Genomic DNA, 13,901 nt, shown 5'->3' with positions numbered 1-13,901 from the left:
GGAAAGGTGTGTGTGTGTGTGTGTGTGTGTGTGTGTGTGTGTGGCTGTGTTTGCATGCACTTCTTTGTATCCAGGCAGATAGTGTTGGGCCCTTGTGTTTTATAGCTTGAGATCAAACATGGCCTGAGCGTCTCCGTGAGCTCATTAGTCTGAATATCCTCTGTTAACTGTCAAAGCACAATCTTGTTTTAATGAAGAATTATGCCTCGATTGCAGAATTTAAAAACCCCCAAATCATGCTTAATGACCAGTTTTTATGCCATGATGTATTTTTAGGTTACTTGTTCACCTGCGTTTTATTTTTTATGCCAATATAACATTGTGTTAAGCTGCAAACTGCTAAACCTGAGGCTATCTCTGTTTTGGTTTTCATTTATACGCTTATACATTTTCATATATTACATGGCATCTTTGTAGCTCCTAACATAATTTTCCCAATTTCTCTCGTGGCATTGTTTTTCTCTGCAGAGGCTCTGCTTCTCTTTACAAACCAACTCTCAAGTCCCCTACTCCTCTGCATGTGATCATTAGGATGAGAAAAGCAACTCAAGTGAGGAATGAAATTGCGGAAGCATGTTACTACTGAGGGTTTAAACATAAATGGTTAATCAAGGCTATTGAGGGCTCTCTCACAGTTGTTAGTGGGGGGTGTTATCTCTGGTGACGTGTGGCAGATAGCCACAGATTCTCTCCTGTGGTACATACCACTTGTGTGGTGCTTGAGTTCGAGCTCATCACAACAGGTGTGTTATTTCCAGTCTGGTCCAGTTTGTCCTGTTTTCTAGCCTTTCTGGTTTCCACGAAAAAGCATCACATAGGACAGACACGAGCGATGGAGTGGAGCAGGAGAAGGAATACTGTAATTACATTAACGGGGACCCTGTTCTATTTAAGTGTCTTGATGAGCTGTGACAGTGAGCCAGTATGCACAGTACCAGATCCCTGAGAGTGTAAATGGTTTTCACTCATCATTATTTTACTAAAATGTCTTTCATGAAGAAAGCCAGTTAATCAGTCATTGTCACCTGAGCCCAGTTAGACAGAGCCCAATCCAACTTGTCCCACGGTCAATTTAGTTAGCAGATGATGGCATATTTGGCCTGTGATGTGTAATGAAGCCACTGTGAGAAATGTAAGGTTATTAAAATACTTCTATAATGATAAGCTTTGCAGTTACACACCTTCATTAGTTCTGTACAGGTGTTTTTACTGGTATACAATGCTGTGCAAGTCTAGAGCAACCTCTTATTTCTTTATATTTTGCTAGGAAAAAGGGAACTAAGTGCAGTGATTCTCAAAACGTGCAAACATACATAGAAATACAGTTTATAAGGCAACAACAAAGTTTGAGCAATTGCAATGAGCTTGAAAGTCAATATTTGGTGTTACTGACTTTATACTTTAAAAAATGACATGGAAGCTGCCTAAGACAGTTCACTCTGTGTTAAAGTAGTCTTTAGGAATAATTCTCAAGGCCTCTTGAAGGACAGTCAAAGCTCTTCTTTTGTTCCGTGCTTTTACTGCATTGCAGTGTGTTTGAGTCCACGCTGAAAACTGAAGCTGCTGCCAATCAGATGCCTTATAGTTGTTGGTGGGTCAGAGTCTGACTTTACTTCTCGGTGTCAATAATTCCATCTATTTTGACAAGGTCCCTAGCACCACTGGCTGAATTGAACCCCCAACCATGACCGATCCTCCGCCATGTTTAATACATAACTGTGGACACTCCCTGTTGTACCTTTCTCCTGAACTCCTCTGTTCATGATGATTTGAACCTAAATTTTCTAAACTGGATTTATCACTCTATAAATATAATTTGGCATGTCTTGGCCTTTTATCTTCTCTGCCTCAATTTCAAACAATTTCTTATGATGTGTCAGTGAACAAGAGATGGATCAGTTCAATGGCCAGATACATCTCTCTGGTTCTGTGTCAGGTCTTTGCTGGATTCCCCCCCCCCCCCCCCTATTTTATAAGGACACGACAAATACAGTGAATCTGCTGTAGCCACTTCTTTTGTCCTTCACTTGTCTAGTTTCCTCAAAAATTTTAAGGACACACTGCACACCCTGCTCAAATATGGCAGGTTTTCTGCTAATAACTCTTTACAAATCACCTTGTTGATAGGGATGGGTACCGGTGTCCGGTGCCATGATGGCACCGGTTCTGACATAAACGGTAGTAACCAGACCGAAAAGCAGCGCACATTTCGGTGCTTTATTACGGTGCTTTATTTCAGTGCTTTATTTCCTGAGCTGTGATACACTTTAGATTCTAGCCAATCATTTTACGTTTCCGAGGATAGTAGGCGGGTCCAGGTACCTACGTTCTTTTAGAGCAGAGCTACAGATTAAAAATGCCCAAGGCGAAGCGGTCAAAAGTCTGGCTGTACTTCACAGCAAAAGATGCAAACTCAGCAGCCTGCAACAAGTGCTTTAAGCTGATACTGTGATACTGTCAAAGGAGGTAACACCTCAAATCCGATGAAACACCTGGCGATGCAATTTAATGCTGTCAAACTGTGTTGTCTTTGAATCAGCTGAAAAATGGCAACAAATTGTTTTTTTTTTTTTTTTTTTTTTTTTTTTGTGACACACTGCTAATACATGGACTGGTTCTTATATAGGTTTTTTTTCAACTCTAACTGAGCACTTAAAGTGCTTTATACAACTTGCCTAATTCACCCATCCATACAAGCAACTTGGATTTACTATCTTGTCCAAGGATATTCGGCATGCAGACTGGAGGAGCCAGATATCGAACCACCAGCCTTCTGATTAGTAGATGATCTGCTCTACCTCCTGAGCTACAGCAACCATAGTAACAAATTTGCAACTGAGAGGCGGTCATTGTGGTGTACTGATTAAGACACACACAATCATTAGGGTAGAGATATTTGTTGCAACTAATGTCACATTGTAACCTTTTTCTTCTCCTCGTGATACCTGGTTACTTATGTGTTCTGAAAAAAGATGCTGCTATAATGTGTCGCATTAACAATAAAAACACAGTTTATCCCAAGCATGGTGTTGAATAAATAATCGTGATGTGGTCAGTGCTAACAAGCACCAGCAGTATTACTGCTGGTGCTAATGGTGCCTATTATACTGTAGCACTTTGATCAAAAAGTAAATATAATGAGCTGCAGTGTTAACAATAAACTCTTTTTCCTAGGTTATTTTAATAATTGGAATAAATAAATATTTAAAACTGTTTATTATTGTTCCTGAGAATGGACCAGATCACCACATGTATGTGATAAGGGTCACTCAGAGGAACAAACATTATTATCACCTCACATCGCTATCATTTCAGCTCTTTGGTTTGATTTTCTGGCCTGCAGTGAATGGTTGGTGAAAATTAGGAGCTACAGGACCGGATCTTTTCCTTTGTTGATGGCACAGACCAAAACAGAGATAAAAACGGAGTATAAACAGACCCTACATTAATTTTTAAAGCTGCTTTGTAATTTCGGGATGTGTAAAGAATGTGTTATTTACATTCGTAATCAGAATATAATCACTTTTTTAATGGTCCAAAAATCAGCTTTAAAGACTAGAAAACGCCTCAGTAGACCTCCTTGTTAAGGTCAAATGTATGCACAGGTCTACGTTTACTTTGTATGCGATCCACTTGTTCATGATGTGTCTTCACCTGCTATTCAATGAACATACAGGAGTTTGCAAACCTAAACATAGTGATAAAACTGAAAACACTGTAGCGAGTTTGTTGCAGTGGTTTTAACATTAAAACAACTCCTTTTCCCATTACCACTGAATGTGGGGGGGAGTTGGCTCTAGAGAGGTTGATGCTTTTGAAGCTCAGTCAATCACAGAAACATCCTTTTGTTAAAGTGCCAATGACAAGTTTCTCCCCCGACAGGAGCCTCGATTTCCACAGCGTTTCACAGTGAGAGATGTATTGTATGAGGGGTAACCCTTTTTTATGTTCCTTATTTTGTCATTCTGTTTTTATTGTTTTAATAAATGGTGCAGGCACAGACTTAAGTTTATTTACTGGGTCAATGGTACAACAATTTGGGAAATTGGTAGTTAAAATGAATCTGAGGGTTGGTTTGAGTGATGCGCATAGATTCAGCTTTTCTTCAGACCACAGTTGAAGCAGTGAGGCACTGGCAGCTGACACTGATGCCCTCAGTGATGACCTGCATCTTTGAGAGTACATGACTGTAAAACACAGGGGAGGTTGGTCTTCAACTTGTAATTGTTTAATGTCATGCGTATATATTTACATCAGTTGTAACTGCCTGTTGTTTTGTTTTTTCATCTTTTCTCTCCAGCGACTTACTCTGCTGCATGTGAATAGCAACCAGTGCTTGGACATGCCCTCTGAGGACGACAAGATGGTCCCCACATTGAGAGACTGCAATGGCAGCCGTTCCCAGCAGTGGCTGCTCCGTAACATGACCCTTAGCGTCTGACTCTTCACCTCAGTCCTCTGTCGTTCTCCACCCAACCAGTCCTGGCTTTCCTTACCCTCACCAGATGGCTCTTACCACACATCATGCACCTCTTGCTTTTACATCCTGGCCAAGAAATGCAGAGAACTGGGCAGCAGCGGCTTTTCTTCCATTTGATCGTATTACAGTTCAACACAGGTTTGAGGATAAACTGCACTGGCACCTGCATTTCTAAAAATATGATGAGCTGTAGCTTTGGGAACTTTTACAGATCTGAACTAGGATAATGACGTATCGGGTCGTGCATGGAAAACACTCACATCAAAGGAGTCACACTGTGATGGACACCTGCTAGCTGTGAATCTGCTGCACTGACTGCTGATTAGCTTCTGGAAAAACATAAACAGGAGACCATTTGTCATTTTCTGAGACGTATCTTTGCAATGGTTGAGATTCTATAACCACCACTGTATCCAGACAGGCATTGATGTATCTACTATAGGTACAGTTGTAAAAGAAAACAGCTGGTTTGCTGCTCATTCTCTTTTCGTGTCGGTGTCTACTGTGTCTATGCTTGAAGCAGAATGGTGGTCATTTTAACTGCAACTGTTGACTAACATATGGAGATCAGCACTGATAGGTGTTACCCTCTTAAGGTGATTTACTGAAGGGATAAAGTCGTAGCCCTGTATAACCTACAAATGCTTTTCCTTCTTCTATCAAGCCCACTGTAGCATTAGCTATTTAGGACGTGTCTTTTTATCACATTTCATGAGACCGTGTGGTAATAAATCTGCTCGAGAGAAAACGGAAGCCCAACCTTAACAAACTGAACAATCAAATTTCAGTTGAAGCCCTGACACCCATATCAGTTGTTACAGTTTAACTTAAGAGGAGTGCCATTTTTATGAAGATCCCTTAAACTTGGTTAAAGAGTTGTACTAATCTCTTTAAAGTTTCTAGTACTGTGCAGAAAGTCTTGAGCCACCCTTAACTTCTTGATATTTGCAGTGCTTTATTGAAGTATGCAAACATACATGGAGATGCAGTATAAGACAAAACAGTTTGTATAATTCTAGGGAGCTTTAAAAAAAATCAGTTTTTAGTATTCTTCAACACAGCCTGAACTCTCTTAGGCAGCTTTCTTGTAACTTCCATAAGTAAGTCTTCAGGAATAGTTCTCCAGGCTTTTTAAAAGACATTCAAAGGTCGTCTTTGGATGTTGGCTGCCTTTCTTTCCATTCTGTCAAGTTGATCCCACACTGCTTTATTAATGTTGAGATCCGGGCTCTGGGGACGCCAGTCCATGATTGACAGTGTTTCACTGTGTGCTTTTCTATCCAGGTATGTTTTTGCTACATTGGCGGTGTGTTTGGGGATGGTGGCTCTAAATCTGATCAATTTTGATGAGTTTTGAAGATCCCCCAGTAATAGTGGCTGAATTGCAGTCACAACCATGACAGAGCCGCCACCTTGTTTTACAGATGGCTATAGAGACTCACTATTGAACCTCTCTCCTGAATGCCTTTGTTCATAGTCTTGGTTTAAAGAAATTGTGGGGAAAATGTTTTTGCAACAGAATGCTAATAACAAAGCGCCTAAAGATACCCCCCCCCCCCCCCCCCCCCCCCCCAAAGAAAATGCAAAATCCCCCCAAAACATGAGTCTGAAAATGGTCAGGTGCAAGAACTTGTCTGAAATTAAAAACAACAACAAAAAAAGCAGTCAATGTCCAAAGACAAAATTTTAAAGATTCAAATGATAATTATTGCTCAAGACCACTTTAAAAATTGCATGAAACGCTAACCACTTTGGAAGCAAAGCAAAAGGAAATGAGGGGCAACTCGAGACTTTTGCACAGCACTATACCTGAAACATATCTTTGAAATTCCAGGTCGGTTGTTAACTGACGCAGCTGTTGATGTTCCGTATTACTCCAACAGGAATTACATCATGGAAGTTAATCTATTACAGGTGATGAGAAATATGATGTTGGTTTTGGACTAGAAATACAAGTGATACATTTTGAATGAATGTAGATTTTAACAGGTACTTTTGAGAAAATCACACTGTAATATTATAGCTATCAAAACATCATTACATCAAAAAGATTATTTTTAAGTCTGTTTCCATATGATTTCAAATTCTTTCCATAGGAGATATCATGACATATCCGGGTGCAAATCTTTCCTTATAAAAGTTGTTACATGTTTGGTTTTTAGTGATTTTGGATGGTTGAGGCGTTTTATGTTTGAAAAGGATGGTTTGAGATAAAATATTGCAGCTTATTGATATTAAATAATTACCATATCTCATAAATAAATGATACAAAGTCTTGATCATTGCATTAAGTGAATATGAAGTATATCAGTACTCATCGTTACCTTTACAGATATCTTTCACCACATTCGGCAAACAAATTGTATTGTACATAATGCTGTTCAGATGTATCTAGCACCATTGTTGTTATATATACAGAACCAATTATTTTTCTAAGATGCTGTAAAACTGGAATATTCTTGCAAAACATACTGAATGATGATTAAACGAAACCACGTGATAGATTTGGAAGTAATAAAAACAGTGCTGACTGTGGGTTTTGAAATTGTGCTGTGTTTTGGAAATCCTCATTGGTCCCACAAAAACCAATTCGGAGACTATCTGAAGGACTAAGTACATGAGGGGTGGGGTATACTGCCCATGCTGCTTGAATACTGAACTGATGCCAGGTGCCTGCTTGGCATTCAGATTGAAAACCAGTGACCTCTTTGATATTACGCACACACATTTATTGTTTTTCATTATCTTAAAGTGCATGGTGTTAGAACAGGAATGTAATGTTTCAATGTGTGGGTTGCACATTTGTCATCTGTTTGTACATTTCGCTTTTTTTTTTTTTTTTTTTTTTTTTTGTAGAAAAAATAAAACTTCTGAACATAAAATAATGATTAGCTTCACTGTTGAGCACCTGACAGCTTGTCGCACCAAAATATACGGTTGATTAATAAGCTTTTAAGGCCTCACGTACATCTCATTACCCGGGGTTACTCTGTCCTTTTTAAATGTAGCAAATTGTACCGTCTCTTTTATTATGAGCTAGAAAAAAACACCAATACAACAGGATACTATAAGAGTTACATTGTAATGAATGTTAGTTGTTGGTTTTTTGCTTTATGTGTAAAGGAGTTTGTCATTATTCTGTGTGCTTTTAATCACAGAAGGCTCGACCTTTCAGGTGACTATGAAAAAGTCTGAGACACAAAATTGTTCTTTTTGAGCAAAGCTTTGAAAAAATAAAGCTAGCAGAATACCCAGCAGACACTGGACGTCATGAATTATACAACTTTACTAATTATTATTTGGAATATTCATTCATTTTTCTAATTTTTGTTCAGTTGATTACTTAACGGCTTAGCCTTGAAGCCTTAAGTTGTTGAAAAGGACAGCATATATTTTTAATATTTGTTTTCTATACTCAAACCTCTTACAGGCAAAGTTGTCTGAACAGCAAGTCTGCACATTTCAGAAGCTGGAATCAGGAAAAAAAAAGGCTTGATGACTTACTCAATAAATGTCAGGCTTATTGATTGGAACCAGGATTTCCAAAGTGCTGCCCACAGTCCAGTGGCCACCATGATATAACACAAGGTAGCATTTCCAACTTCTTCTATTATAGCTATCAAATCAGGCTTCATAATAGACTTCATAGCAAATCATGTTAATACTTTCAAGAACAGCTGGTGTCAGTCTAGTCACCCAACTAAAAACTAGTAAAACGACTAAAAATGGCATAAAACACCTTCCTCACTGCAAATGTGTTTGAAATCGGCATTTTTATCCAGCACAATATTATCTGCTGCCACTCTTTGTTAGCACAGAGCGTAGGAATTAGAAAACGATTTGAACATGCTGACGAACATCCTTACACTCATCACTTTATACAGTAAGTTAGGCTTGACTAGTACCCACTTTTGCCTTGCGAACTAATTGAATTTGCTATTGCATAGATTTGTTTTCTGCACATCAATGATGCAACTGCCTCTTTCCACCACATGAGCTATATTAGATTGTAACCAGGTGCCTATGAAGGCCGTTTAAGTACAATGAACTGTCATGTTCCAGTTTGACATTGGACCAGAGAATTGCTGCTCACTTGGTGTTTTCTCTTTTTCGATCCATTCTCGCGAAACCCCAGAGATGGTTGTGTGGGAAAATTCCAGTACATAAGTAATTTCAGCCAACCCGGCGCCAACAACAACGCCATGTTCAGATGACATCTCTTCCCCTAGGTGATGCTCGATTTGAACTTCAGCCGATAATCCTGTCATTATCTGCATGCCTAAATTCACTGGCTGTGATTGGCTGATTAGATATGATGTTAGCAAGTATGTGAGTCTCAACACCTTTCTCACATCTACATGAAACAAAGAATCTTTGAAGCTAACTTTTTAACTTGTTGGGTATAGCATCATTAATCCAGCAAAAATATATATATATATTTTTAATATAGTGCCAAATCCCAACAATGGTCAATACAAGTCACTTAACACTGTAAGGTAAAGACCTAGTAATACAGACAAACACCAACAATCAGGCGACCCCCTATGAGCAAGCACTTTGGCAACAGTGGGAAAGAAAAACTCGCTTTTAACAGGAAGAAACCTCTGGCAGAACCAGGCTCAAGGAGGGGCTTTGAATAAAACCTGACAGCCTCATAGAGATGTGTTGGCTCGAAGTGCAATCCAGAACAAAGTCCATGCAAAAATATTTGTACAAAAAATATAAAAATAGACCAATAATGAATATTGACTGTGTTGGGTGTGCTGATGTTCCTTGTTTCTGCTCAGCTTTGCATTTAAAGTACAGTGAGGAGAGTGGTGTAAGTCTTCATTTTTTCATCAAATAAAAGAAAGAATAACCATTTAAGCATAAAATTAGAAACAAAAACTATTTGTGCCTAAAGTCTCATTAGACATAGTGGGTAAATAATAAACACTCATAGCAGATATACTGTGCATTTTCATTGTCCTCACTTATGGTAGCTTTTTGATCAGTATTTCTCAAAGCTCTCTAAGGTGCCCACTGCAGAGGTATTAACAGTTGTTGTTGTGGGGCTGACAAAACATCAGTGCCTCACAGCGCTCCCAGCAGCTGCCCTGAGGGGACTGACTGTGGTTTCAGACAGTTTCACACCTGTAGGAAGCGAAACCCAGGCTGGTTAACGGGCCCTGTGAGGATAAGATAGCGGGTTTGTGGGCACACCAGGAGGGTCCATTAAGGGGTGAGATGCTTTAAAATAATAGCCCTAATGGAAGCCTTATCTGTGGCTGTCTGCAGCTTTCTGTCGCTCCGGAAGGTAGAACATCCTCACGATGAAGACTCTGCAGTTCTCCGCTATTTAAAACATGGTCTTTTTTATGCTCAGGAAATACTGTATAAATAGGTGGTTTTATCTAGAGACCAAAGACCATATTACACCATGTCTAATTCCCCCATTTTACACAACAAAGTCCCTATTATTCCTGAGACTGTTTGTTTAGAAAACACAAGGGAATTATTTAATGTTTTATTCAAAAACGTGAATTCATTCAGAAGCCAAGCATGCACACTATAAAAGTACCTTTAGGTTTACAGTAGTATTTGTGTCACCAGCAAAATCAAATGAGTGCAAAGGAAATATTTAAGTTGCAGCACCGGTGTGTGAGACTTACTGCAGTGCATTCAGCTACATGTGGCAATAAAAGACGATAGTGTGTGATTTGTGTGCACTAAATTGTGTCTTGTGTGTTGCAGTTAGTTATAGTTAATACAAAAGTAACAGTATGAACAATAGAATAATTGTGTTGAAGTGCATAAATGTGTTTTAGTGGGTTATTATAAATAGTGCTATTAATAAGGTTGGTAAATGCCATCCTTTTAAAGGTAAATCCAAGCATTAACTTGAGTTTTTTCCCCCTTTAAATCATGACTACTGTTGCTTATAGAAAAGCTCATTTTTGTTTGTTGTTTTTTTTTCCTTGAGCCCATCCTGGTGGAATTTCCAAGGACGCAACAGGAGCAATTGAACCTCGTCTCCTTAAGTCTGATAGTCTCCCTAACCCGTTTCCATTAAACCATCATGACAAGAAACTCAACACTTTCGTGCCCTGACTTCAAATCCAAGGCTGGACATTTTGTGTCCTATCCCTCCAAGTATCTGCAGTTTGCTTGAGAGAGGGGATAATCAAACCTCTGAATGTGTCTTTTCGCCTCGCTTGAGACCAAAGGAGAAATCCTGCACTTAATTGTTGAGGGGACCTAAAGTTCCAGAGCGCCTACGTTGGAAAGCAGCTTTAATTAGACATAGTTTGAGGCTAATATCTCAGATGGGGTAACATCCACTGCCACAGGAGGCACCCACACACCCACACATACCGAGAATAATGTACAGTACCTGCCTGTAGATGTGCAGAGCCAGCCTAGGGATTCAACTGAGACATTTCTGATGTATGCTTGCCATCTCTTGAGTAATTTTTATTGATTTTCAGGGAGGAAGTGGCTCTAACAAGCTTCTCCTATGTGATAATCTCCTTTTTGCGACGAAAGCAGTGATTAGGAGGAAGGGCCCCGCTGCTTTCAGCAGTAATTGTGTGGTAATCAATCATCAATCTCCAGGAGCTGTTCGACAAAGCACTCCTGTTCAGATGCTATTTTTGACCCAGGCAACAACTAATAAGGTCTCGCTTCAGCTAGGGACAGAAAAACCAACAGACGCAGAATAATATTCCCATTTGCTGTTCAGTGTACCTACAATTTTTATCTCTTTTTAAATCTATGATTGCGTAGCTGTAAGAGGTATGATAGTTTGTTTTGCGGTTAAATGTTGCCATCTCTTTCAATCACTGACAAAAAGCTGTAATGTCATTTGATTACCACAAGATGCTGACAATTTCATATGTCCCTTGGAGGCACCACATTGTGACCCAATTGCTTTACTCCCATTTCTCCACCAAAGCAAGGGCTGAGGTGGGTCTGAGGTGAATGTCATGAAACTTGGTGCAGAGGTGTAGCAAAGGAAGAAGCCGTTCAGTTTATGTGTATGGTTTGTGTCTGCAATATATCCTTTTCTTTTAAATTGCAAAATAGGGCATTGCCCCATGGGCTCATTGAATGCACTCCCAGGGTGCCCTTTTGTTTAGAGATGCTGCTCTTCTTATCCACCACATGGTTTTACATTACATGCCAAGTATAGAGGAGAGTCTGATAATGCTTCAGCATCCAATCAGCATGCTTCAGATCATGTTAAAGCCTAATCTTTGCAGGGAGAAAAGACATAGCACACATCTTTTATAAGAAGAGGATTGCTTGTTCAAAATTCAAGAAATCAATACTGTAGCAGCTAAATAAGATTACAGAGAATTTTTAGTGAGGAAGTCGTAAATTTGTGGGGGGCGTAGAAGAACAAATCCATCAAAGCCAGCATCAAAGCTGAGGCGGTTTTCCCTGCACTGTCTTTGATTGTAGAGATTATAAAGGAAGATAGAAAATAAGAGAAGATTGCCTGACATGATGGCTGATCTTCCGAGAATAACCTCAAGTGCTATCCTAGCTGATTTAGGGAGGGGGACAAATGCATCTAGTGTCCTACATTGGTCTGATTAGATTAATAAATCAATCCCATCCTCACCCGCCCATCAGGTTTTGCCCAGGCTATTTTTAAGAAATGGGTTACAGAAGATCATCAAAGTATTTCTGATCACTGACTAACACATGACACTAGCTGTTGCATAACTAACATCTGCATGGAAAGCGCTAGTTATAGATGGCAAATGGAAGAAGTGCTTTTGGTGGAGAAAACCCCTTTTTCTTTGTTGAAGCAAAATGCACTACTTTTTTAAAATTCTCTCATTATTAGATGAGAACTTATCTGCATATATTCCAATTTAGTGCACAGAGTTACACATCAGCTGCCTCCTGGTGTGTGACAAGAACAAGCCCGGACTTTAACCTCTTTCTTGGATTTAGCTGTCACTGACAAGGCCTACCGTATGTGCTGAGCAGAATTAAGGAAGCGTGTCTGCAGGGTTGGGGATGCTTGAATGATGCTTCAATTAATGGTTTCTATAGACTCCCTTACAGTTGATAAGTTCTGCATGTTTGGATAAAAAACACTTACTAACACTGCATGATCTTTTTTCTTTGTAATTGTCTCTGTGGCTGCAAGTTAACCTGAAATCAATCCATGTGGAAATGGGAGCTTTTGTTGTGAATTACATGAAAGTAAAGGTACACAATGACAAACGGTTCCAGTAACCAGGACTGTGCAGTTTCAAAGGTTCCTGCATACCATCTCTGAATTGAGGAGGGAGCCTGAGGGTACATCTTTCACCTTCTCACAATGCTGTTAGTCAGTGGTGCTAGGTTTGGTCATTATGCAAATGTACTGTTTATAAGATTAGGGAAACCCGCAGTCAGCTGAGACTGAGGAAGTCACTTGGATGAGTGATGAAACATTTCTCTTCTCTACTTCCTAGAATTTGGCAGCATTTCAATGAAAATCATGGGCTAAACTCACATGCTCACACACACAAATAAAAAACAAAGCAAAATAAAGGCAAGAGGATTCATGATTTTTTAACCCAGGTTGATCTGAGTTACAGTTTGAGCTATGCAAGCAATTTTATGAAAGGAGGGGGCGAGCACATTTCACATTTCAGACAAACAGTTGATGAGGATTCAAATCTCCCTACTCTTACTCTCTGATTGGTGAATGCTTTTTTTTTATGTGTTCACAAAGTGTTCAAACCTTGTCTCTCTGTCAGGCAGCTGGTTGAATCTGATAACGAAGCCCTGCTTGAAATGGACTAACTTACATTTTCAAACTTTTAAAGCCAATTTCTATATCTGTCTGTCAGTATCACTGACTCTGCCACAGTTTCCACACATTTAGAATTTTGATTTTACTATGTAAGCATTAACAAGAGTCATTGTTAGTAAGCCACTGGGTGCATTGTGTGCAGGGTGCTGTGTTCAGCACACAGGCTTTTGGCTCTTTTATATTCATAAAAAAAAGTGTTTTTTTCTTACTTTACTTAGTGCCTATTTAATCAGGAACATTTAATTTTCTCTTGATTTGGAGGCCTCAGGGGATTTTTAAATCATGAACACTGAAGATAATCCAAAGGGACTTTGTCATTAAAAAAGCTCCACTGTATCCTGGAGTTAATTGCTCTTTTTCTGGAAGTACATGCAGGAGAGACACTTTGACAAAAGTAGTGTACAGACTTTTGTTTCAGTGAGCATATGTATGAAATACAGCAATTAAAATTTTCTAGCTCGTGGTGCTGGCTGGCTGGCTGATGGCCAATCCAAACTAATAGCCATATTTTTTGCTCTGCAAATATGTGAATAGCCTTTTCCTCTTAATGAGGGCCAGAATGCAGGAATTGGGTGACCTGTGTCCCCCTGCACTCATTATAAAAGCACAGAATTGTGCAGAAGC

General features: G+C 39.4%; 1 protein-coding gene across 4 annotated transcripts in view; it reads left to right on the top strand.

Annotated features, from left to right (window-relative positions):
* Positions 1-6,037, top strand: part of galnt13 (polypeptide N-acetylgalactosaminyltransferase 13) — a 35,521-nt gene extending 29,484 nt beyond the window's left edge. For 3 of the 4 annotated variants that reach the window (XM_004555412.2, XM_014408285.2, XM_004555411.2), the window contains one exon: positions 4,301-4,438. Coding sequence is in view for 1 of the 4 variants with exons in the window: in XM_004555413.4 (XP_004555470.1) it covers positions 4,301-4,441 (141 nt within the window). In the remaining 3 variants the exon portion in view is untranslated. Of the gene's footprint in view, positions 1-4,300 lie in introns of all 4 variants that reach the window. The other variant, XM_004555413.4, reaches the window with a different exon arrangement.
* Positions 6,038-13,901: the final 7,864 nt, after the last annotated feature.

The sequence above is a fragment of the Maylandia zebra genome, linkage group LG16 (genome assembly GCF_041146795.1).
Source record: "Maylandia zebra isolate NMK-2024a linkage group LG16, Mzebra_GT3a, whole genome shotgun sequence".
NCBI lineage: Eukaryota > Metazoa > Chordata > Actinopteri > Cichliformes > Cichlidae > Maylandia > Maylandia zebra.
This window is presented reverse-complemented; position numbering and strand designations above follow the sequence as displayed.